The sequence below is a fragment of the Gadus morhua genome, chromosome 16, assembly GCF_902167405.1.
Source record: "Gadus morhua chromosome 16, gadMor3.0, whole genome shotgun sequence".
In the NCBI taxonomy this organism is placed as follows: domain Eukaryota; kingdom Metazoa; phylum Chordata; class Actinopteri; order Gadiformes; family Gadidae; genus Gadus; species Gadus morhua.
In genome coordinates this window covers 5,141,296-5,165,794 of record NC_044063.1, presented here as the reverse complement: position 1 = coordinate 5,165,794, position 24,499 = coordinate 5,141,296, and the positions used below count along the sequence as shown (strand labels likewise).

The window sequence follows — 24,499 nt, the reverse complement described above, 5'->3', positions numbered from 1 at the left end:
CAACCTGTCCCTCTCTCTCTCTCTCCACCTGTCTCACAACCTGCTCCCCACCTGTCTCTGTCTACCTGTCTCTCTCTTTCTGTCATTCTACATGTGTCCACCTGTCTCTCGCTCTGTCTCTCTCCCTGTATCTTCTGGTTAACTGTCTCTCCAGCAGGATCAACTCAGACATTTCAAACATTGAACTCAGGTTTAACCATTTCTATGTATGTATATTACTGTTTCTAAACTTGCGATGCAACATAGACAAAGAAACGTATTTCCCTTCACTCAGACATTTCAAACATTTTATAATACATTTGAATTGGTACAACTTGGTTGTTCAGATTAACTATCTCAGGCCGAATGATATCTGTTCATATGACAAGATATATACGTATAATATCAAGTTGTATGACATCACATTATATGATGATTACCTAAAATGATGTAAGGAGATTTTAAGAATTACCGGTTTCACCTAGAACACTAAGAGCACAGGGTGATAATGCAGGTAATATACCTTAAAATATCATACAGACACAGTTAGGCGTTCAATATGGATGGGGACAGTCCCTACGGAGTATAGAATACAGTAGAATACCATAGGATTAATAAGGATTCTCAAAATGGGGATTTCAGTCTTTTGACTGCCAGCTAAGAGGTACCGGGTTAGATCCCCATCTCTACCCTGTACCTGCGTGTCATTGAGCAACAGGCCACTTTCTAAATATGTGGTTCTCATTTGGCCTACCCTCAGGAACAACATGTGTCCTTAGTCGTTAAGTCACGACCCCAAAAGGTTACTAATTATAGCAAATATTGCCGTAATCAACAATGCCTTCATGTACTGTAAAAAAAAAAAAATGGAGAGAACAAAAAAGCTGCAACACTTGGGGTTTAGCTCAAAAAAAAAAGAAACCCATTGAGACAGGAATTAACATTTAAACATTAGTTAATTAATTGACTCCTTTCTTAAGATCAAGGTTTGGCATATGCTCTGCGACCCATTCAGAAAGCCCTCGCGACCAACCAGTCGAGAAGCATCGCGAGTCATTTTGGATAAATGACTAATAAAATAAACGACTTCATGTCACGATACCGCTGACAATAACAATCATCGTCTTCATCATCATTGTCTTCACCATCCTCAGCAGCATCCTAATGAACATCAACATGAAGCGTGTTTAATAACGATTATTTTAATAAACGATGGCGTCCGTCGTCTCGATCCCCTTGGCGCCCGGGGTTTCGGTGGGGGTCGGGCGGGGGTGGTCGTAGAACGCGAGCGGGTCGTCACGCCGCTCCATCCTTCAGCCTCCGCTGACCTTGGGACGTTGTGTCGCGTCCCGGCAGAATAATGCTGTCATTATCGGGGCCCGCCTGTCTGGCCCCCGCCATCTGCCTCGGGGCGACGCCGGTGACCCCCCCCCCCCCCACGCCCCGCTCAGGGTCGGGCCCTCGTAATCACCATGACCGCAAACACAAACAAACCCCCGGCACACCGGCACGACGCTGAGGAACGGTTGCACCGGGAAGGCCGCCGCCTCAGCTCTGCTTCGTTAAGCCCATGGAGAGAGAGGGGGTGGGGGGGAGGCGGAGATTAGGAACGGGGGAAAGATAGATGGAGAGAGAAAGAGAGAGAGAGAGAGGGCGAGAGAGAGAGAGGGCGAGAGAGAGAGAGGGCGAGAGAGAGAGAGAGAGAGGGCGAGAGAGGGCGAGAGAGAGAGAGAGAGGGCGAGAGAGAGAGAGAGGGAGAGAGAGCGAGAGAGAGAGAGAGAGAGAGCGCGAGAGAGAGAGAGAGAGAGAGAGAGAGAGAGAGAGAGAGAGAGAGAGGGCGAGAGAGAGAGAGAGAGAGAGAGGGAGGGAGAGAGAGAGAGAGAGAGAGAGAGAGAGAGAGAGAGAGAGAGAGAGAGAGAGAGAGAGAGAGAGGGCGAGAGAGAGAGAGGGCGAGTGAGAGAGAGAGAGAGAGAGAGAGAGAGAGAGAGAGAGAGAGAGAGAGAGAGAGAGAGAGAGAGAGAGAGAGAGAGAGAGAGAGAGGGAGAGAGAGAGAGAGAGAGAGAGGGCGAGAGAGGGGGAGAGAGAGAGAGAGAGAGAGAGAGGGCGAGAGAGAGAGAGGGCGAGAGAGAGAGAGAGAGAGAGAGAGAGAGAGAGAGAGAGAGAGAGAGAGAGAGAGGGCGAGAGAGAGAGAGAGAGAGAGAGAGAGAGAGAGGGCGAGAGAGAGAGGGGGAGAGAGAGAGAGAGAGAGGGGGCGAGAGAGAGAGAGAGAGAGAGGGTGAGAGAGAGAGCGAGAGAGAGAGAGAGAGAGAGAGAGAGGGCGAGAGAGAGAGGGGCGAGAGAGAGAGAGGGCGAGAGAGAGATGGAGAGAGAGAAAGAGAGAGAGAGAGAGAGGGCAAGAGAGAGAGAGAGAGAGAGAGAGAGAGGGCAAGAGAGAGAGAGAGAGAGAGAGAGAGAGGGGGCGAGAGAGAGGGGGCGAGAGAGAGAGAGACAGAGAGAGAGAGAGAGAGAGAGAGAGGTAGGGATTCGGAGGGAAAGTGAGAGACCAAGGGAGAGGGTATCATATCTTAAAATGTCGCCCTCTCCTCCTCCTTAAAAAAAAGAATTCAACTGTTCATCATAATCATAATTTTGTGTCTCATCTCTCTCTTTTGCTCTCTCTCTCACTCTCTCTCACCAGCAGGTTGCAAATGTAGTTTAATGTGTCTCCTTGAAATGGGAGAAGGCAACTGATGGCCAAGTAACCGTGGTAGCAGAAGGACCTGAAGGAAAGTATTAACACATCCAAACCTAACCACCTCCTCCTCCTCCTCCTCCTCCTAGCCCTACCCTTACTCCTCCTCCTCCTCCTCCTCCTCTTACCCCTACCCCTCCTCCTCCTCCTCCTCTTCCTCTTCCTCCTCCCCCTCCTCCTCCAGGGCCTGTGGAGAACAGAAACCCACAATCCCCCCTCAGCTCCCGGTCCTTATCTCCACCGAGCACCGTCTCAGCCAAGCCCCTTCAGGCGCTGCAGTGATAGGTTTGAAAGGAGATATGTATTATTAAAAACATTATTACACTCGTGCATATTAGGATTACCGTGTCATTATGACTGGGGAGCAGAGAATGGAACATAATCGCTCTTCAGCAGATGGCCCTCCATGCACATTCATGCACGGGGGGAGACTCATCAGGGACGAGTGATGAGTACGAGACACCCTGCTTCATACAGTCTGCAGACAAAAGACACAAGACAATTTGGCAACACATTGTCCAAATATGATTATACCCACCCTTCCACGCATCCATCCATCAGCAACTCATCAAGCCCTCCATCTACGCAAACATCATACAAATACACCTTCGAACATCCATCCATCTATCGATCCACCCTTCCATCGATTTACAGAATTTGGAAAGCAAAGTTCCGACACAACATTGAGGAGGTTTATTCAATATGTTTTATATGTATTTTCTATATTGCATTCATAAACACACTCAAAACACACACACACACACACACATGCATAATTGTTCAGCCCCAAGCCGATTTCAGAGAACTAAACTTACTCTTGTATTTACAAACCAAGCATGTAAATTGCCTGGGTTAATTCACCTGAGGAAATGCGAGCTTATGAGGGATTTCACACACTGGATTCCAAAGGTGAATGTACTTCCGTTCTGGATTATGTTTTTAATCACATATAGTCCTCGCTGCAACTGTAGCATAGCTCGTAAAATTAGCCTGCCAAACAGGGATTTACTATAAGCACTTTGTCCAATGGCAGTAATTTGAGTCGTCCATCCAGATTGGTGCTAAAGGACTTTGTTGAGGTTTTAGTGCTATTTCCTTATCATTCATATTACATGCCTTGTAGGACATGTCGGAGGCTCTCTCCTCTCGCTCCCAAACGATGAAGTGCAAAGCGGAGGCAGTGGAAGATTGACTTTCCAATTTTCCAGGATCCTTGTTTTCTTTGTGAATGTTTGGACCGCATCTGTTGTTTGTGCTGCTTTCAGGGGCCAAGGGTTGCACTGTTTTTCTAAATGTGTTTGGCTTTGATTGACAGCTCATTCCTACCGAACCCTGGGAGAAATAATAGTGGTATGTTAACTTCAGTAGAGTTACTTTCAAAAAGGGGACGAGTTGACAGTCACAATTGCATTGCAGGACATCTCTGAAAACAATATCGGACAACTTAATGCAATACCCCCTAAAAATTAATCAATCCTCCATCAATGTATCCATCATCGTCCACTCTCATAACCCTCCATCTATCCCTCCCTCCCTCATCCATCCATGCATTCACCATCCATCCATCCATCGCTACCCTTCTCCCATCATCAATACATCCATCCACTCTTTCAGGCATCCATCCATCGATCCATCCATCCATCGATCCATCCATCCATCCATCCATCCATCCATCCATCCATCCATCCATCCATCCATCCATCCATCCATCCATCCATCCATCGGGCCACGAACCCATCCACCCACACACACACCCATGCAACATCCATCCTTTCTAATCCATCCTCCCAATTCATTCTCCCCCAACCCACTCCGCCCCTCGTTGCACCGGCGACGCCGCCGCCGCCCACAGCGGCAGACGCAGAGGGGGCAGATCATTATAGAACCCAGCAGCGGGGGGCTGCTAAGTCGCGGGCTTGTCGTTCCAGCCCCACGCGGGCGTCTCCTGGAAGCGGGCGCTGTAGGACATTAGCGGGAGCTGTGTTCCGCCTAATCATATTTGATGAGCATCAAACGGATCTCCTACGCCTCCGGTTCTGACAGGCGGCTGGCGAACGTTCCGGGGGACTCAAACGATGTGGAACAGAGAACACGAGCCCCGGGTCCCCGTTCCCACCGCCGCCCCCCTCCCGTCCCTAGCCAGCCGGAGTCCTCGTCGCACCATTAGTGTGGATGAATGTGTCCACTCGCCTCCGCGGCGGCGCCTTGTTTGCTGCATGAAGGCTTTCCAGTGGGGGCCGCACTGCCTTGCACGGCCCGCGATTGATGAGCACGGTGTGGCTAACGCACACACAAACGCCGCGGCGATGCCATACATCCGATCCAGCCGGTATGGCGCTTCACCACAGCACAGCCTGGGATCAACCCGCCCCGGCTCTGCCTCCGACTGCCTTTTGATTTATTCCATATTGTATTTTTAGATCTAATTAAAATAAACATACCTGCATTGTTTGGCGGGCTGTTGGTGCAGCGTATGCCCAGGAGAGAGGAGAGGTAAGAATTGTCTTGGGGTAGTCTTCTGGGGAAAGACGAAGCACCTGTAGCATAAAGCAGGCAGAAAATAGCGCGCCATCTGTTTGAATTGGAGCATTTGCCGTTGCTTCTCTGCCTCTCTGGAGACTTAATTAAAGCAAGAGATATTCGTGGCTAGGAGGGTGTGCTCCAATAAAACAACAACCCTGCGAGAGAAACAACCACAGGAAGTCGAGGACACGCATGCCTTATCAGTGTAGCTGCCAGACACGTTGTGTAACGAACACAACCGTTGACCAATGACACCTGAACTTTCGTTTCCTTTGGTTCAGTCCCCGAATTGTCTAACTTTGGTTTATAGAGTAGGTCGTTATCATATCTTATCCGAAGTCATCAAAGCTACAGTCTCAAAGTGTTTCACAGACACCACATTGTGCGACCTTACCTCCTTACCCGGCCGTAGCCCTCTAAGAAAAAAACTCCCCCAAAACCCAGAGGTGAGGAAACATTGAGAAAGAACCCAGAAGAAGGGTCCCTCCCTCAGCGGACGATGGGTTACCTTCCTTGTCCAGAGGTGAGTCCAAGGTCAAGGTCTCGTGAGGGGGGTCTGAAGGACGTACTGTTGGGAGTTGTTTTGTTTTGTGGAGATGCATCAGACTCTGAGGAATGCGTCAAGGGGGGACAACGTAGAGTCCTGATGCAATCATTGTTACCAAACTCGTACAAACACGGGGGGGGGGGGGGAGAGGGGGAGAGGGAGAGGGGGGAGAGGGAGAGGGAGAGGGGGGAGAGGGAGATGGTGGGGAGAGGGAGACGGAGAGGGGGGAGAGAGAGACGGTGGGGAGGGAGAGGGGGGAGAGGGAGAGGGAGAGGGGGGAGAAGGAGAGGGGGGAGAGGGAGATGGCGGGGAGGGAGAGAGGGGAGAGGGAGGAGAGGAAGGAGAGGGAGAGGGGGGGAGGGAAAGGGAGCTGGGGGAGGGAGAAAGATGGAAGAGGTAGATGAGGGAGTGAGAGAACGGGGGGGAGAGGATGGCAGAGGGGTATTTCCATGTCGTCTCTACAACGCCAGACAGTGTGTGAGGAGGAAAGGGGGAGATGGGAGGAGGGCTCTGGGACTACAACAGACAGACAGGTAAGACAACTGATTAAATAGTAGCGAGGAGAGGGAGAGAGCGAGAGAGAGAGAGAGAGAGGGGAGATGTTTAATTCAGTCATATTTAGTATTCATGGGACCAGCAGACATACAAGCGTTGACCTTGGAGGGGTCACGGGAGGGAACGGGAGGAATCCTAAAGACCTCTGAGGCCCCGCGTTCGTACATCCCACTTTGGAAAACAAGCGATTGTGTTTTTAATTGCTTTGATTATCTGGTTTACTTTGGCAAAATTGAAAATGGTAATGTGACACGTAGTGAATTAACTGTGAAATGGAGTTCCATCGCTGCTGTTTGACTGTGTTGTGCCCTCCTGCTTAAATCAATGCGGGCATGACAGCCGCCAGCGCAACCTAATGGGATGGGACAATTCATATGTTAAACGTACATATTAACGCATGGATGTATACGAGTTCAACACACTGCGCAAGGGGTTTTAGTAGCAGGGAGTAAGGTGTAGATATATTTCTTTAAGTTATCTCTTTTAATAACAGTCCTGCACCTTATGCTGGGAAACAATGGTTTCTGCGTATGGGATTAATAAAGTACCTATTATCTTAGCAGTAGTAATAATCGCTAATGATGTACTCACTTGAATGAATGACTTCTGAATTTATTATATTTGAGTAAAAAAAAAAAGGTTATAACTTGCCACGTTTTTATAATTGTATTCTATCTACTGTTAACATCACTCAGGGGGGATACATGTGATTTAAGATTTTGCATATTCCCATATTTTGAACCCCAAAGATATTTATAACTAGGCTACCCTGTGTTTTTTTCAGATTTAATATATTCCTAAAAATGAAAGTTAAACCAGTACAATGGTTGAGAGAACATAATGCAAGTGTGTGTATAACCCAGATTCAAGTAGTGTATGTAGACATATTTTCTGAATATCTTTGGTAGTTTTATTCTTGTTTGAATTCTACCCCCGTCCTTTCTGCTGTGACACTCACATTTTCAGCCTCGTATTAATAGAGAACCTCTAAGATAATTTCTCCTCAAGGCTACCAAGTGCTGTTTTCCACGGTATAATATATTCCTAATATTCCTCAAAATGATACAACACAACAAGAGCAGCACCTAATGTAAATGTGTGTGTGTTGCATAACACCGATTTATTTAATGCAAGCGAAGCGTAAGTCAAAGTTTCCAAAGTCCCTGGTGTTCAAGACCATGTGTGCTGGCTCCTTCAAATCGCTGAAGACAACAACATACACACACATTTATTTCCTATTGGCTTAGACTTCCGAATGAGCGCCAACTCGGCAGATAGGATGAAGCGTTGCCATGACGTTCAAGACTAATTCAATTATATGCATCACCACTTCAATACACATACAGAATAAGATAATTGTGTGAAATAACAAGCAAGAAAAATGCTATCAAGTCAAGTGTGAATAAAGTTTTAAATAGTAAAAAGGGCTTTTACAAAATGAATCAGAAAAGAACTTCTGAATCAAGGCACACTTAATCCATGTACTGCCAATGTTTTTTCGATTAAAAAAAAAAAATACATCATGGTTTGGTAGCACGTGCTGAACTAGCATTGGCGATGTGATGATAAGTAGAAAATGTGTAAACATTAATCTTGTGTCATAAAAGTGACTTTCTACTGTAAGGCGTGCATTGCATTTCCACCATCACGTTGAGGTTACGGTTTAAGAATTTACTGTATTGCTCCCTTGTTTTCTCCTTCCTGATGTTACCATGGTAATGCCAACCAACAGTCAACCATAGGGGGGTACGATGGTTGTTGATAGGGCATAACCATGGCAACGTAAACCCGGAGTCCAATCTAATGTGATCCCTTGGTAATGTCAACTCAGAGCTTTTGATGGGACAATGCCTTGTTAACGTCAACCCTGATCCACGATAGGGTGTTACCATGGTAACGTTACTCCAGAGCTGTTGCTTGGGCATCACCATGGTAAGGTCAAACCAGAGCTGTTGATTGGGCATTACCTTGATAAAGTCAACCCAAAGTCGACAATGGGATGCTACATTGATAACTAGAACCCGGAGTTCATGATGGGGCGTAACCATGGAAACACCCAGAATAAACTGTCTATCAGACATTTTCCTTTTGATAAATGTTCAAATGTGAATGTTGCATTGGCTGATTGGAGGATGATGTATAGCATAATGTCCTTCAGTTTGATCATTCTTTTTCATAAATAACATAATGATTCATACCCAGAGTGTGAATACTATTAAATGGGTTCAACACATTCTGCTCCATTCCCACGCACCTGTGTTGAGCTACAATCTCGACACCTGCGTGTTTTTTTTTTTGCTGGGACAAACATATTTTACTGCTGCTGTGACTGGTCAATTACTGTTGATGATATATCAAGTAGGGGAAGTTTAGTAATGGCGAGGCAACGTTCATTTTCGTCATCATTATTATCAAGCAAAGTAATAATAATGATCACTGTGTGTTTAGGGTTTTAGGCTAATATTTCCCAAGTTAAACCTGTTTTATTTTCTCTTCTGGTTGGCGTCCTCATTGGGAATCGAACAGAATGACGACAAGCTGTCGTTGGGAATAAGTGCCGGTCTGGCCCTCACAAAACATGGATGAAATCTGTTGGAAGAAGACCTGGCCACAACCTCTTCCTGAGACGCTCCCGGCTGTCCGGCGATAAGGACGGCGGGGACGGAGTCCTGTGATCAGCGGGGACAGGAGTGGGTCCCCTCGGGGGCCATTCCTCCCAACCGACCCCTTGATCTGAGAAACGGATGTGGTAGCAGAGGATGAGGGCAGTCTCGGAACGGCCAGATCTTGGCTTGTAACATAACAGTTATAGCTTGTCCGAATAGGGTCCCATATTACCTGTTGGCTGTAGTCGCGTATGTGGTTGGGTGGATTTAAACTTGCAGAATGGTTTGTTGTATAGATTTTTTTATTAAAAAGAAAATAAAGTTAAAGGGGACATATTATGCCACGAGGTGTGAGTGTGATTAGCCTTACAAGCCGTTTAAAAAATCTGCCCCATATGACATCACTAGTGGGCGTGTCCACCTAGACCTGTGATGGATAGATGAGCAACGTTAGCTTCAGTCCACTGGGTTGGCTGGTAGACTGATCTATCCAGCACAGAACTAGGTGGACCCGCCCACTAGTGATGTCGTATGGGGCAGATTTTCGAAACGGCTTGTAAGGCTAATCACACTCACACCTGGTGGAATAATATATCCCCTTTAAACAAAATATGTTTCTGAGGCGGATAACGCAATCTAACTACTTCTACGCGCCTTCGGGGCGTTGTTGTAACTCCATTTTCCCTCAGTCATTTGAGGTCTTTCTTACACTGTCAAATTAAGTCGTTGGAGAAAGAGGTTAATTCATTCGGTCGAATAGAAAAAAAAAAAGTGCGGCCACCATTTTCTCAAGCGGTAACTATTGTGTGAGGAGATGTAGTGGGTGAATCCCAGAGAATCAATATTTTGAATTCCCACAAGCATAACTTGATCTTTGACTTTGGCTTCAGTGAAAAAGTCGTTTTGCCTTATTTTTACATAAATAAGAATTTATTGATATTTATTTTCTAAACTAATTTAGTTCAAAATAAGTTGTAAAATATACTTTAATTTCAAAACAAGAAATAGGACAACTTTTTGCAACATAACGTAGTTCGGCTATGCTGCTTGTGCGACTTTATGCCAAATTACACCGTGCATTGTTTGACGGGGATCTACTGCCATCTAATGGCAGTTCAAAAAAAAAGAAAAAAAGAGGATTCATTCTGGTTTATAATTTACAGTAGGATCGATTATCCAGAATTATGGATCTCATGCTTCGAGATTTATAGGATCCTGGCACCTCAAAGGCGGCAAATTAAATAAAAATTCAGAAAAGCACGAAAATAAAGGAATGTCTTTCAAAACAGTACACATATATAAATATTTTTATTTCACAATATACTTTACATATTGATAGAAACGCTTGAGACCAAAAGTATTTCGATGTTCAGTCTCTGAAGAAAAATGTCTTGTGTCATAAGTCTTATTGTTAATGACTCAATCCGTTAACAATAAGAGGTTGTCCAAGAGCTATTACCCTCAGCACTAATTCTATAATTATATGAACTATTACATTTACTATTGGGATCCCATGGGGATCTAATTAATAATCAAAGTTAAACGCAGGATTCCTTCAATGAATCAGGGCCAGACAATATCAGAATTATTTAAAACGAACACAAATGTTCTAAACCCCACATAAAACAAAATGTCATTTAGCAGCATTTTTTATCACACACCTAAGAATTTCCTCAAGCATCACTCACGAAAAAACCAGTCCTCCTCTTCGGTCTCACCGACCCTCGACCCCAAAGTACATCTGGAAGACCTCGCAGCAGCCCCTCTCGCTAAGAAACTGGTAGAGCAAGCCAAGGTCCATGTGGTTCCCGCGGTTGCCGTGGGGATCGAAGGATGCCTCCTCGAACCCGCTAAACTTACGCAGAGAGGCCACGCCCCCCTCGTCATCCGCCTGGCCCCGCCCCTCCTCCAAGGTCACGTCTTCGCGGTGGCGGATCATGATCTTCTTCCAGGTCAGAACCTTGAGCCTGTGGAGCGCAGGAAGCTTCATGTTACCGTGGAGACAGGTTGGTCAACGTGGAGACAGGTTGGTCAACGTTGATAGTTACGGTTCAACCCAGGTTCGAACCCCAAATGTCTTATGCCTAACACACACACACACACACACACACACACACACACACACACACACACACACACACACACACACACACACACACACACACACACACACACACACACACACACACACACACACACACACACACACACACACACACACACCTTGACCAGAACTCCTCGCAGGCGCCGTGCGGTCCCTCCACGCAGACAACGCCCGGTTTCCCGGGCATGCTGAACCCGGAGAGACCCAACTCCTTGGACCACTCCAGGATGTTTTTCCTCTTGTTCTTGTTGTAGATGTGGTGGCTGTAGATCCACAGTCGGCTGAACACCTCCGCCCCCCCGGTCACCGCCGCCGCAGAAGAGTCCGGGGAGGTGGGGTCGACGTAGTGCTGGGCGTTGTCCTTCAGCCACTCCACGGCCGTCAGGACACACACCTCCCCTCTGCAGTTCTCCCGCAGGTAGACTGTAAGGTCCGCTTGGAGACGCGTTTGTTGGGCCCGGTTCAGATCTGTACACCTGGACAGCAGTACCACAAAAACAGACATTAGAATGTCTCTGGACATTCTAATGACATATAATTCATCATTTGTTGTCTAGTTACTACCAGTGGTGTAGTCTACGTGATACGCAGGTATACGCCGTATACTCACTAGGAACGCACCAGGATTTGCGTATACCCACTTAAAAATGTGCACGGATACGTATCAATCGTCTTATTTTTCGCAAATACCGGTTGGGTATAACTGCAATAAAATACTATAAGCAGGGGAAGTTATCTCCTACATTCACCATTCATAAAAATCCCCCCTGCGCGCTCTGCCCTGTCTCTGTTACGATGCGCGAAGCTGCCCCTGCATCTCTGCACGTTAGTTGGCGGGCCGAGCCCCTCCTTCTCGCGTGTGTGTGTGCGTGTGCGTGTGCGTGTGTGTGTGTGTGTGTCCAGTCCTCCCATATTAATGTGTAAACCAAGTAATAATAGGTCAACAGAAGACAATGTTTTAATCCCACTTTATATCTCCTTGTTACTTTTAGATGACAACCCCTGGCCAGCCTTTCAGACTGGGTGTCAGGCTAGGGAATTTAAAAACAGGCATCCTTGGTTAGAGTGGAGGGGAAAAGAGTTAGGTAAATGTCAGCCAACATACAGTTGGTATACACAATTGAAATTCATAATTATATCACTATGCAAATGAGAGTATAGCTAATTCATGGTAATTTTTAAGGTGCAGTCATTTCACACTTTTACACAATTCAATTACTGTATGGTATGTTAGATAACAAAAGTAGGAGCTCAAATTAGAGCAATTGAAAGAGTGAAACATTAGTCTCCTGTCATCTCCTTCTCATGCACTGGTTAGCCATGGTTGTAAAGAGTTCATTAAATTATTTTGAGTAGATTTTGTCCTTGTTTAGCATGTGCCACCTATTGCTACTATAGATATACAAAGGACAACTCGTCATTTTTGTGTTGTATTTGTTCATACTGTTATTAAAACTGATAAACCTACTCAGCTTTCCATGATTGTTGATAATCGTTATACTCTTAAATCAGTGTGTTGTAGACCCCTGCGTTGGTGAGTGTGGTGCGACACCGCCACACACGTACACGTACCGGTGGGACGGGATTGTACGAGGCTGGGAGGGAATCATCACAGTATACCCACTACAATAAAATAGACTACACCACTGGTTACTACTTATTAATATAGCAAATACCTTGATCCAAAAATTGACAGTAAATGTATATTTTAGATAGATATCAGGTACCAACCTCCCCCCGCCCCCCTTTAGACCTTATGATAAGTTAATAATTATAATTGATTTACTTACCGCACATTAATTTCTGGCAATACTTTAGGATAATCGAATGGAAAAGTGCAAGACAACGTGAGGTCAACCTAAGTAAAAGGCAAATAAGCAACTTCAATCATCAACCGTCAGACACAGAGGAGACTGTTAAACCAATACGATGATGTCGGTCGTATATTATTTACCCCACCGTGGCAGGAGGTGTCTACTCGCTGTCTCAAGAGGAACTGGGGTCTGGAGTGATGAGGAGGAGCGTCGCTGAATGGACCCTCCACGGACTCCCGCAGCTCCGCTAGAGCCACCTGATCTGTGATCTCAAACTCGCTCTCTGTCGGATACATGCTCGACAGCAACTCTATCTCTGCGAGTTGGGACTCAGCCCACTCCAACTGAGACATTGGGCGACCGTTGAAGTGGACTTTGGGGTTTTGCAGTCCAACTAACTATTACTACCCACTTATTTAAACACTGAAAGGTATTATCTTGTTATGCATTTCTTAAATACAACTTACTGTACTACTAATTCATAACGCTAATTTTGTCCAGCAAAGAAATATGGAAATCGTTCATTTGCCTGTATTATCGTAACGGTAGCAAAAACGTGTGGAAATGTTCCACGTTTGTTGGGAACCTTTCGCATAGTTCATATTTCCACCCGGATCATTGTCTAGATTTCCAGCCGGATTGTTTCCTTTTGTTGTGCTGTATTTAGATGCATCTTTAATTACATTATTACATTATTATTATCATTATTATTATTTGTTTTTAAACTTCAACTTAACACTAAGGAATGTGGTCAAAATCGAAGATAAGTAACGATAACCGAACATCAGTCCATCCGGACTGTTTTCGACGGAACACACTGGACATCACACCGGAAATCGTCACGGCGGATGTGCGAAGCAGTCCGAGAGTCGCACACAGAGCGGTAGATCCAGCAGCCTTCACATGCTCACCGGTTCTTTTCTCTCGATAACAACTAAAGGTATCCTTTTGTCATCTTCCTTTTATTCCTCGTCTCCCCTCACTGTTTCGTCGGAAATTTGGCTAGATGTACATGTTGAATTGTTGGAGTAGTTGAACGAGTTATTCCAGATTGTAGGATGAGGGAGACCTCCTGCCAGCTGTGAAATCAGAGCAAACATCCTCAGGATTATCATCAGAATGAATGAGAATTCGGGAAGTAACGTAACAGTTATAACTTATACTTAGTTAGTTACGATCGTTTTATTTTAAAGATGTCAGCCCGGAGGATAAGCCCTTTGGCACATTTACATGAATCAGTTTCGTTTTTATGTTAAAGTCATTGTGTTTCCTTCTTCTTCCAATCTGTTACATTTTCTTAAGGTGGAAATGGGGAAGAAACGTGTTAAAGACCGAGCCTCCCGTGAGGAGGACGAGGACATTGAATTGACAGGTAAATACCAAGTACCAGCTTCATCCTGATGTACACATCAGTATGGTTGGCATGTCAACCATATAGATGGATACTAGGTTCCGCCTTATGGCTTAACGATGTCTGTACCTTGATGCACAGCTCCATCATGCAGTCACATTCGCAAGGGGATTGATAGCAGTTTTATGAAGAAGCCCAGTGCGGACATTGACTGGAACGCTTGTCAAGGCTGTACTGAGCATACAACGGAACCACAGGAGCCCACAGAAGACCCACCGGACCCACCCGCAGTGTGGATGTGCTTGAAATGTGGACACAGGGTGAGAACAAGAATTTGATTTACATTCAGACAGTCTGTCATACAGTAGATGCTTTTATTGAAAGTGACTTACAATTGAGGTTGAAAACCTACAAGGTATACAATCAATATTGTTATCAGAAAATAACAAAAAACTGCTGCACAACCAAGTTTCATAACGATTATATAGAGTGCATTGCACTCCCTTATGTACGTCATATTTTTGATTCCTATTCCTAATGCAAAGGAATAGAAAACACAATGTTAGTTGAACTATTTTATTTGGGGTATTGCAACAAACATCCACAAGTTAGCCGTGTTTATTCTGGTTTACCCTTGACCAGAGTTCTAAGTACTGTCTTTTGTGACTAACTGTTCAACATCCCCCCCCCCCCCCCCCCCCCCCGTCCGCCCCAGGGTTGTGGTCGAATGTCGGAAAACCAGCACGCGCTCAAACATTACGAGACCCCGCGCTCGGACCCCCACTTCCTGGTGCTCAGCATGGACGCCTGGGTCGTGTGGTGAGGGAACGCTAAAGCACATTTCTGTCATAAAGGACAAATTATACTTCTGCGCATGGGTCTATATTTCACCGGCTTAGCCCGCAGAGCCCCTCGCTGAAGGTGACGTTCAGCTCTTCAAAAGGTTTAAACTAAAGGTCAGGGCATCGGATAGCCCGCCTCGTCTTTCCTGCGTCCTGTTTTTACGTTTTCTTTTTCAGAGACCGGTTGAGAAGGTTCTCAACCCTCAATTTCCATTTATATCAACAACAAACTTCCACGTGATAAAGATCAACACTTATCACTGAATGAATGGTTATTTATTTAAGTGTAATGTGGTCCTTTATGCATCCGTAATGGGCTCCATCACATGATGCTAAGTAAACAGTGTGTTTGTTTGCAGGTGTTACATCTGCGACGACGAGGTCCACTACTCTAAAACAGGGCAGCTGGCTCAGCTGGTGACCAGCATTCAGAAGCAAGCGCAGTCGGACCCCAAGTGGAAGACTCCACAGCGGAGTGAGTCACCCAGACCTGTGTCTGTATTATAATACTATGGATGCGTACGTACGTAGTCGTGTGTACATATACAGTATAGAGAAAAGGTTGTCTCAATACTGCCCCTACTTCTTACCACTCCGCACCACCACTCTGTTTGTCATGCTCCTGCATAGTATGTCTCAATTTGAGTGACCTTCGATACTATAATAGTCAATGTGAATAAAAGCATCTCCAGAACGTCTTATTCAACCAAACAAAGTTATGTTCTCCCTCTTGCCCTCCCCACAGAGACCAAGGTAGAGGCCAGTTCTGAGAAGGAGATCCATGTAAAGGCAGAGAACAAGGAGAACGTAAAGAGAAGCTCTAAGGAGAACGCGGGGAAGTCGTCCAAGTCGAGCCCAGCCGAGACCAACGCCGTCGCAGTTAAAGGCCTCAGTAACCTTGGCAACACGTGCTTCTTTAACGCTGTCATTCAGGTCAGAATGTATATTCTATATTGTCTGTATAGTCTGATCTACCTTTTGAAATCAGTGTCGAGAGATGTAATTATCTGAATAAAATCTTAATAGAATGTACCTTCATTATTGGGTGGTTGTCCTCTCCAGAACCTCTCCCAGACCCAGCTGCTGAGGGGGGTTCTCAACCAGCTGACAGAGAACAAGAGCAGCTTGAAGATCACTCCTACAGCCTCCTCCAATCTGGTGGGTCCATCCTTCACTGGACAAGACATTAGATTAGACACTGGACTCACTGTAGAACAGGATGGGTTATTGGTTTGGAGTCTCTTGCTCAAGGATGCCTCCAGGTAGTTTTAGGTTTGACGCAAGACACTTTCGGATGGGTGCTAAACTCCCTCACTACACTTTAAGTCAGGCCATACAGAGATTTTTTGCAATATTGTTTTTTCACTGCAGGCCCCTATGGAGGTGCATCTGGAAACCCCTGGCTCCCTCACCCTGGCTATGTCCCACCTGCTCAACGAGATCACGGAGTGCAAGAAGGGCGTAGTCACACCTAGGGAACTCTTTTCACAAGTCTGCAAGAAGTGAGTGGAGAAGAACTGAGAGCTTGTGCTCACTGCGAAAACAGTAGTGCTTGAAAGGGGTTGGATGTGTTTTATAAAGGCCATCTTGTAGCATCAGGTGGCATGTATTATTAGCCATTGCAAAACATATCAAAATTTGACATTAACTTGTTAAAGGGGACACATCATACCACCAGGTGTGAGTGTGATTAGCTATTAAAAGCAGGTTTAAATATATGCAGCATTGTGACATCACAGGTGGGCGTGTCATAGGTGGACATCTGTGATGTCACAATGCTGCACATTTTGGAATACGGATTCTAATGGCTAGTCAACACTCACACCTGGTGGTATGATGTGTCACCTTTAAAAATATAGACAAAACGGTATAAATCGCGGATGGGAAATTCGGAATTCTATTGAAGAAAATACATTCTCTGGGTGAAAGAAAATAATACAAATAAACTGAAGAACATTACTATCGTATGAAAATGAGTCCATGTCCATGGGGTCTTACTGTGGTCCCGGGACGTCTCTCTCCCAGGGCGGCTCGCTTCAAGGGCTTCCAGCAGCAGGACAGCCAGGAGCTCCTTCGCTACCTGCTGGACGGGATGAGGGCTGAGGAGACCAAGGTACCTCCTCCTCCTCCTCCTCCTCCTCCTCCTCCTCCTCCTCCTCCTCCTCCTTCCCCTCCTCCTCCTTCCCCTCCTCCTCCTTCCCCTCCTCCTCCTCCTCCTCCTCCTCCTCCTCCTCTAAGACACATCTCTCCACAAACCATGTCAGATTTCAAAGAACTCTGCATGGTTCGAACCGAGTCTTGGGCCAGCCTCGTATGATTATATAAGAGGATTATATTACTAAAAAGTTAGCGTAATGGCGTTTCATTTGAATGAGAAATAGGAGTTGTGGCGTGAGGATGTGTGAAGAGGGTCATTTGTGTTCAATGCCCGAGAGTTGGCAGCTCTGTTAGTCTGAATATTTTGTGTTTTTCCACAGAGAGTGACTACTGGAATATCAGATAACTTAAAAAAGTCGGGAAAAAGCATAGATGCAGACCAGTCCAAAATCACCATTAAAGGTAAACCTCTTCAAACTAATTGGATGTCTAGATGAATCACTATTTGTTGTGTGCGGTGAAGACATTTTTGTTGTGTTGTGACTTTGGAATTCATCTGTTTCCAGAGTATGAGAAAAATGGACTCCCTAAAAACTTTGTGGATCAGGTGTTTGGCGGCGAACTCACCAGCACTGTCATGTGTCAGCAGTGCAAAACGGTACGTAGTAGTTTGAGCACTGTTGGGCAAGCTAGTTGAAAGTGTGGCTAAGCTACCAGTAACTCTACATTTAATGAAGCTTCCAGTGTACGTGGGTATTTCAGACTGCAGCAGAAAGCTTTGCTGTGCTTGGGGTAATGTAGCTTGTGTGGAAGCTACCCATGCAACTTGATCAATGAAAGTGCTTAGCTACTGAAAATGCTGTTTGATTTAGAATACAGAGACTGCACTACTACTAAATGTAGTCCAACTAGTAACGTCGATACTTTTACCAAAAATATTGAGCAACACTGAGTAGTAGAAACACAAGTATTTGTGTCAAAACCTGACCTATTAAAATACAATGACTTAATTTTTAAACTGATGCTTTGTTGTGTGTTGTGCTAACAGGTGTCACTAGTAACAGAAATGTTTCTGGATCTTTCGCTCCCCGTTGCTGATGAGGTAACAAACCCGGCAGGATTCTGTGGTGTTAGGAATTTAATTTATGAGCTTCAAATTGTACCAACACTATAATGCATGCGTGTGCTTTTAAGTAGCTGTGACCTATTGCCCAGATATATAAAGTGCCAGCCACGTCGCAATGCTTGCAGTTTCTAGATTATGTTTTATGCTGATCTGAATTGATAACACTGTTCTTACTTTTTAACGATCACTAGATGGCAGTATTTCAACAAAATAGATCAACCAAATGTGTCAGCAAGTGGATGGAGCTATTCAGTTGTATTGAGTTGATCATAGTGAATGAATTTTTGATTTTGATTTTTTTATTACATTTATCTATGGTCTTTGTTAATTTGGCTTTATATTAGAGCTGTCAGTTAAACGCGTTATTAACGGCGTTTACGCAAACCAATTTTAACGGCGTTGATTTTTTTAACGCGCGATTAACGCAAATTATAAAAAATAAAAAAAAAAACTTTTTTTTTGGGCTCAAAACAAAGAAGCAGTAGCCTGACTGCTATGTTCAAGGCATATCTTTGTATGTTCATCGTTAAATTGCATTATAGGCTTTTTTTTGTACCGTCCTGTTTTGATCAGTATATGCCAATGTTGTTATCAATAAAAAAACATTTGCACAAGGCAAGCCGATGCACTTCTCCATGTTGATAAGAGCATTAAAATTAGAAAAATTAATGGGACAAAAAATTCAAGGGATATTTAGCATCGAAAAAAAAAAAAAGATGAATCGTGAGTTAACTATGGCATTAATGCGATTAATCGTGATTAAATATTGTAATCGCTTGACAGCCCTACTTTATATACATTGATATAAATGCATTTTTGCAGGCGTACAGGAAAAAGAGCCAGAAGAAGGTGGTCCCCAAGGCGCGGGACTCGAGCCCGGAGGGGCGGGCCAGCCCGGCTCTGGACGACACCAGCGATGACGGACTCTCCGGTACCGGCAGCAAGTACCAGCAGAAGAAGGCCAAGAAGCAGGCCAAGAAACAAGCCAAGGTAGGCTAGCACGGCCCCCTCCGGTCACGTTTGTCTTGGGGCCTGTTACTAAGGCCATGGCCACACTAATGTGGATACATTTTAAATGTTTTTTAACCATCTGTGCCCACATTATGCTGTTTTTCATCAACCAAAAGCTGGGATTACGTCAGAGACTCTCCCAAGTGAAGTAGACGGAAACATTGGAATGCTGGTTTTGTGTTGTAGTTTTGGCAAAATACTCGACGCACGCCCAAATGTATGCGTCCAAAATGCATCCATAGTTTGGGTGTACTTTCGACACATACATTAAGCCAGCATGGTGTGCCACTGAGACCAAGATTACCCGCTTAGGCCGCTGACATTCGTTCCTTCCCCCTGTACAACCAGAGTCAACGGCGACAGCAGAAGCAGGAGGGGAAGCCCACGCTGGACGGTCCCGTGCCTGGCAGTGTGGACGAGAGCATGGAGGAAGACCCCGCCGTCCCGAGCAGCGAGACCAAGTGTGAGGAAGGAGCTCGGGAAGACACGGCGCGGAACGATCAGACCCCCGTCGCCTCCCAAGAAACGTCCGTCGCACAAAATGGCGAAGAGCAGCAGGAAGTGGCCTTGACCGACCAGGAAGTGGCCTTGACCAACCAGGAAGTGTTTGCGCCCAAACAGGAAGTGGTTACGTCCAACCAGGAAATGGCTGCCACCAACCAGGAAGTGGTTGCAGCCAACCTGGAAATGGATGCCACCAACCAGGAAGTGGTTGCAGCCAACCTGGAAATGGATGCCACCAACCAGGAAGTGGCTGCCACCAACCAGGAAGTGGTTGCAGCCAACCTGGAAATGGATGCCACCCAACAGGAAGTGGTTGCAGCCAACCTGGAAATGGATGCCACCAACCAGGAGGTTGTTGCTGCCAAACAGGAAGGGGTTGCAGCTAAACAGGAAGGGGCTGTAGCCGAACAGGAGGTAACCCCAGCTGACCAGGAAGTGGCTCCGGCCGCCCCGGGAGTAGCTCCAGGAGAGGAGTCGGTCGCAGACGGCAACTGTTGTACCGCCATGGCAGAGAACGGCGCCCAGGAAGAATCAAAGATGTCCGACAACATTGATGTAGATGAGGAGGAGGAGGAGGACGAAGAGGAAGAGGACGAGGACATAGCTGAGGGAATGGAAAGCTTGTCTCTGAACGACGCCTTCCTGGACGGGGAGGAGGAGGACGGCGTAGGGGCGGAGCCCGGTGCCGTGGGAGGGGCTAAGGAGTACACGGTGGTCAACCAGGACCCGGCGCTGGCTTTTGAGACGCTGGCGAGGCGGGTGGGGCCGGAGAGGCAAGAGTGCTCGGTCCTGTCGTCCCTCTACCACTTCACCGAGGTGGAGCACCTGACCCAAACCAACAGCCTGCTGTGTGTCGCCTGCACCCGGCGACAAGGTGAATAAAGGCCGCTTACTTGTTACATCTGTAACATTGTGTGTGTGTGTGTGTGTGTGTGTGTGTGTGTGTGTGTGTGTGTGTGTGTGTGTGTGTGTGTGTGTGTGTGTGTGTGTGTGTGTGTGTGTGTGTGTGTGTGTGTGTGTGTGTGTGTGTGTGTGTGTGTGTGTTAAAGCTGTTTTGATCTTGTTAGTTTGTCAAGTGTCCGGCACATTGTGTGTGTGCCTGACTGTGCTCCTGCATTGTAAATGCCATCCAAATGCTTTAACCGGATTGTTCCGGTTTGGAGGTTCACCTTCTTCTTACCTTGCGTAGGCTCCCAGAAGAAGGTCTACACGGATGGTCTGAAGCAGATGTTGATCTCCACTCCTCCTCCCGTCCTCACACTGCATCTCAAGAGGTTCCAGCAGGTAGGACAGCTTCAGGAGCACTGTAGCATCTCCTTTATGAGAACCAAACACTATTTGACAATGAAAGTGACTAACCTACCATCTGACGGTGTGTCCAGGTGGGCTACAGCGTCTGCAAGGTCAACCGACACGTCCAGTTCCCCCAGGTGCTGGACCTGGCTCCGTACTGCACTGCAACATGCAAGGTAAACATGGAGGCGGAACATTGATGTCAACACGTTGCCCGGCGCCAAATAGTGCGTCATGTTTCTGAGAAGTCACATTCGACAGGCTGGGTCCAATAGAATAGTTCAAACTCCAAATGAATAACAGTGCTGAACAGTTTGCTATTCGTTCTAACAGACTCCGTCTGTTCGATAATGAATTACTGTGCATGTATGTGTTAAGATACATGTCGCCAAGGCGCGGGTTGGGGCTCTTGCTCAAGAATTCCTGCAGGTGGTGGACTGTGGGGCCTTGAACCCAGACCCATTTCGGCTGGGAGTCCCAACACCCTGTCCCGTCTGACCTCCCTCCACCAGAATGTTCCGGAGGGGGAGTCCAAAGTGCTGTACAGCCTGTATGGTATCGTGGAACACAGCGGCACCATGCGATCCGGTCACTACACGGCGTACGTCAAGGCCCGGCCCGACAGCCTCTCCAAAAACGGACTCCCAGCATCGGGTAAGACCCCCGTTACTGTCCTCTTGACCCCCCCAAACACACGGTTATCCAGGCTTCAGGTTATCCAGAGTATGTGTCTATAGTGTCTGGAGACACTATAGACTGTATTCATACTCTTTATAATGCAGGGATTCAAACTAGTCACCTTTCGGCGAAATTCGCCGTTTTGAAGACAAAATTGACCACTTCTGTGATTCGTGGAGATCCGTTGAGAAAACATTTGGGGGGGGGGGGCTGATGGCCAGCCATGGAGTCCTTGTAGCGCCTGCTAATACATTCTCAATGGAGAGGCGAGCGGACAGGGAGAAGGCGCAGCATTCTGTCAGGCGGCACGACAAGTGGGCGCACTCCCGTGGAACTGTCGCTTCCGTGCTCGTCGAACGCATGCGCGCGCTCGTGAAGCCGCGCGGCCAGCCGACAGTGCGAGCGGAAAGTCGCCTACCATCTGAAACGGCCAAGCGTGAGCCCAGTGGAGCCTTTAAATGCCTCGTTTCCACCGCCAACAGTACCCTCATGGTAGGCCGGATGTCGATCGCCGCGGCAGCTACGTAAACATCCCGAAGGTGAACGACGAGAACTGATTCCCAAAACAAACATAACAAAAATATGGTCACGTAAATAAAATATACAAACGAACAGAGCTTCGTCTCCCCGCGACCTTATATTATCTAAAACGTTCTCATCGATTCAGCCAATGAGAGTGCATAAGGCACCACCACACAAGTTAAGTAACGATCGCTGTAGGCTTCAATGTCATGCAAGCACTTTGTTTTCTTTTTATTTTGTTCTACATCACAATTGCATGCTTTAATAAAGTATTGTCTTCTTTAATAGGTCCATGCTCCACCTCCTTGTTCGCCCAAGCTAACGTTTTACGCGACACGTCCATTGTCCAGAATTATACCTCGCGGCTTGTTTTTATCCCCATGTCACGCCCACTTTTGGCGGTGGAAACGCAAACCGTGCCGCAACTTTGCGAACCGAACGCACCCTCCGGTGGAAACGCACCAAAAGAGAATTTTTCAGCGGGTCACCAGTTGTGTTGATACATACTAGTCGATATAGCCGAGAGGAAAGCGGGCCCTTGAGACACTGGTCCAGGCCAAGAAGAAAAATAAATAATGGCATAGGCCTACTCCTATTGCCCTGTCCTCCCACCTCTTGTTATTCTTCTCAATATTCTTTCTTAATTTTGTAATAAGTTATGTACCTATTGGGGCTGCCCTTGCGCATAATAAATTAATGCTTTGTTCGTAATTGTGCGCAGTCCTGTAATTTTTTTTAGCTTTTGACGAACCCTAATACATTAAAAAAGTAATAAAAAATGTAAATGAAAACTCCCCAGGGTATAAACCTGGAACCCTATAGTGGGTCTGTGTTTTTCTCAGCTCACGCATCATTCTCACCTTTTTCACCCCGAGCCAGTTTGCCTATGCAGGACACATTTAAGTGCCACAGCAGCAAGTAGAGGACAGTACTAGAATAAAAGCTTTCATTGTAAATAATCTGAATTGAGAGTTTGATCGTGTGCCGATGTGTTGTAGTGTAAGCGAGGCTCTGCAGGACAACGTGAATGGAATGGGGAATTCAGTCGTCCATGTGAGTCGGACAGTAACCGGGCTCCTGTCTCTCTCCTCCCACAGCCGAGCCGCTGCAGCCCCCGAGAGGAACCTGGTACCACGCCAGCGACAGCAGCGTGCAGCCGGTGACCGAGAGCAAGGCCCAGGGCTCGCAGGCCTACCTTCTGTTCTACGAGAGGATGTCCTCCTGACCTTGACCTTGACCTTGACCCCCTGACCCCCCCGACACTAGCCCCACCCTCTCAGGGAACAACACCACCACCACCACCACCGTCGCTGCTGCTGCTTCAGATCCATAATAAAAACTAGGATCTGATCTGAAATACTGCTGGTGTGTGGACCACGGCGGACGATGAATTGTCAAAAATTGTCAATTGTCAATTGTCAAAAAACAAAAAATGCCTTCTTTTATTTTTTTCGTTTTCTATCTTCTCTACCGTAACACTCATCTCTTGTCATCTCTTGGGACAAGCAACACCAGAGCTGTCCATAAACCAGTTTGTCTTTATTTGATTTTTTTTTTCAACGAATAACTCTTAGTAATAGTGAAACAATAATGGAAATGAAATAGCCAGTTTAAAATGGATACCTCTATTTTATCATAGTTGTGTTGCCTATTGCTACAAACTGCAGTTTGTGCTTCAATTATTATATGAATGGAAAGAAAACATGAATTTGTAGTAGCTGGCAGTATTAAGAAGGCAATATTACTTTTTTTCTTTGCCAATGGCATGTCGGCAAGATCATTTGTCTGCATTATGCCTGCATATGATGGATAAGTATGAGGCTGGTTGGAATTTACCAGTTGAGCTGCTAATGTTTTTAAGGGAGAACAACGCCTGAAAGACTTTGATTTTGTATTAATAACATGAGATGCAGTTGACCCCAACGCTGACTGACATTATATATATATATATATATATATATATATATATATATATATATATATATATATATATATACAAAAAAGTAAATAATAAATCGGGATTATTTGTAGAAAAACATGGGAAAAACCCAAACTAATACATTATATACTTCTAGAATGCGTTGTAGCCTAATAATTACAAACCTATTTGTATGGAGTATTTATACCTGGGTCTTTTAAAACTGATGTCCAATATTAATAAACGCCTGATGTAAAAATATTTTGGTCACATTCCTTTGGACTACTATTGCAAAGAG

The 24,499-nt window shown here is 45.9% G+C and overlaps 2 protein-coding genes and 1 long non-coding RNA gene across 4 annotated transcripts; 1 reads left to right on the top strand and 2 right to left on the bottom strand.

The window, feature by feature from the left end:
* Positions 1–10,230: 10,230 nt before the first annotated feature.
* On the bottom strand, positions 10,231–13,461 carry rwdd2b (RWD domain containing 2B). 2 transcript variants are annotated; one of them, XM_030381021.1, is made up of 4 exons: positions 13,000–13,446; positions 12,836–12,903; positions 11,165–11,521; positions 10,231–10,908 (listed from the first exon to the last, which is right to left on the bottom strand). In XM_030381021.1, the coding sequence occupies exons 1-4, from the start codon at positions 13,210–13,212 to the stop codon at positions 10,656–10,658; spliced, it is 891 nt and encodes a 296-aa protein (XP_030236881.1). In that variant the 5' UTR covers positions 13,213–13,446; the 3' UTR covers positions 10,231–10,655. The 2 variants fall into 2 exon arrangements, with proteins under 2 accessions (XP_030236881.1, XP_030236882.1); XM_030381022.1 differs by lacking the exon at positions 12,836–12,903 and having other exon boundaries at positions 10,231–10,925; positions 13,000–13,461.
* A 218-nt stretch (positions 13,462–13,679) lies between these two features.
* Positions 13,680–24,462, top strand: usp16 (ubiquitin specific peptidase 16). The gene is made up of 18 exons (XM_030381018.1): positions 13,680–13,799; positions 14,162–14,231; positions 14,352–14,530; positions 14,926–15,029; positions 15,412–15,527; positions 15,798–15,985; positions 16,115–16,210; positions 16,424–16,554; positions 17,078–17,165; positions 17,530–17,611; positions 17,716–17,807; positions 18,198–18,251; positions 19,098–19,265; positions 19,635–20,664; positions 20,980–21,074; positions 21,173–21,259; positions 21,596–21,737; positions 23,381–24,462. Exons 2-18 carry the CDS (start codon positions 14,168–14,170, stop codon positions 23,506–23,508), a joined length of 2,844 nt encoding a protein of 947 aa, XP_030236878.1. The 5' UTR covers positions 13,680–13,799; positions 14,162–14,167; the 3' UTR covers positions 23,509–24,462.
* LOC115561194 (uncharacterized) lies at positions 13,807–17,185 on the bottom strand. The gene is made up of 3 exons (XR_003979878.1): positions 17,051–17,185; positions 16,086–16,226; positions 13,807–13,938 (listed from the first exon to the last, which is right to left on the bottom strand). It is a non-coding gene; the product is annotated as an uncharacterized LOC115561194 (long non-coding RNA).
* Positions 24,463–24,499: the final 37 nt, after the last annotated feature.

Excerpts from the sequence above, each read along its gene's own strand:
- usp16 (XM_030381018.1), top strand. The coding sequence starts at position 14,168 with ATGGGGAAGAAACGTGTTAAAGACCGAGCCTCCCGTGAGGAGGACGAG. Across the intron at positions 17,612-17,715 it reads GTCCAAAATCACCATTAAAG|AGTATGAGAAAAATGGACTC; the intron begins GTAAACCTCTTC and ends ATCTGTTTCCAG. Across the intron at positions 18,252-19,097 it reads CGCTCCCCGTTGCTGATGAG|GCGTACAGGAAAAAGAGCCA; the intron begins GTAACAAACCCG and ends GCATTTTTGCAG.
- rwdd2b (XM_030381021.1), bottom strand. The coding sequence starts at position 13,212 with ATGTCTCAGTTGGAGTGGGCTGAGTCCCAACTCGCAGAGATAGAGTTG. Across the intron at positions 12,904-12,999 it reads ACACCTCCTGCCACGGTGGG|GTTGACCTCACGTTGTCTTG; the intron begins GTAAATAATATA and ends CCTTTTACTTAG. Across the intron at positions 11,522-12,835 it reads TTGCCAGAAATTAATGTGCG|GTGTACAGATCTGAACCGGG; the intron begins GTAAGTAAATCA and ends ACTGCTGTCCAG.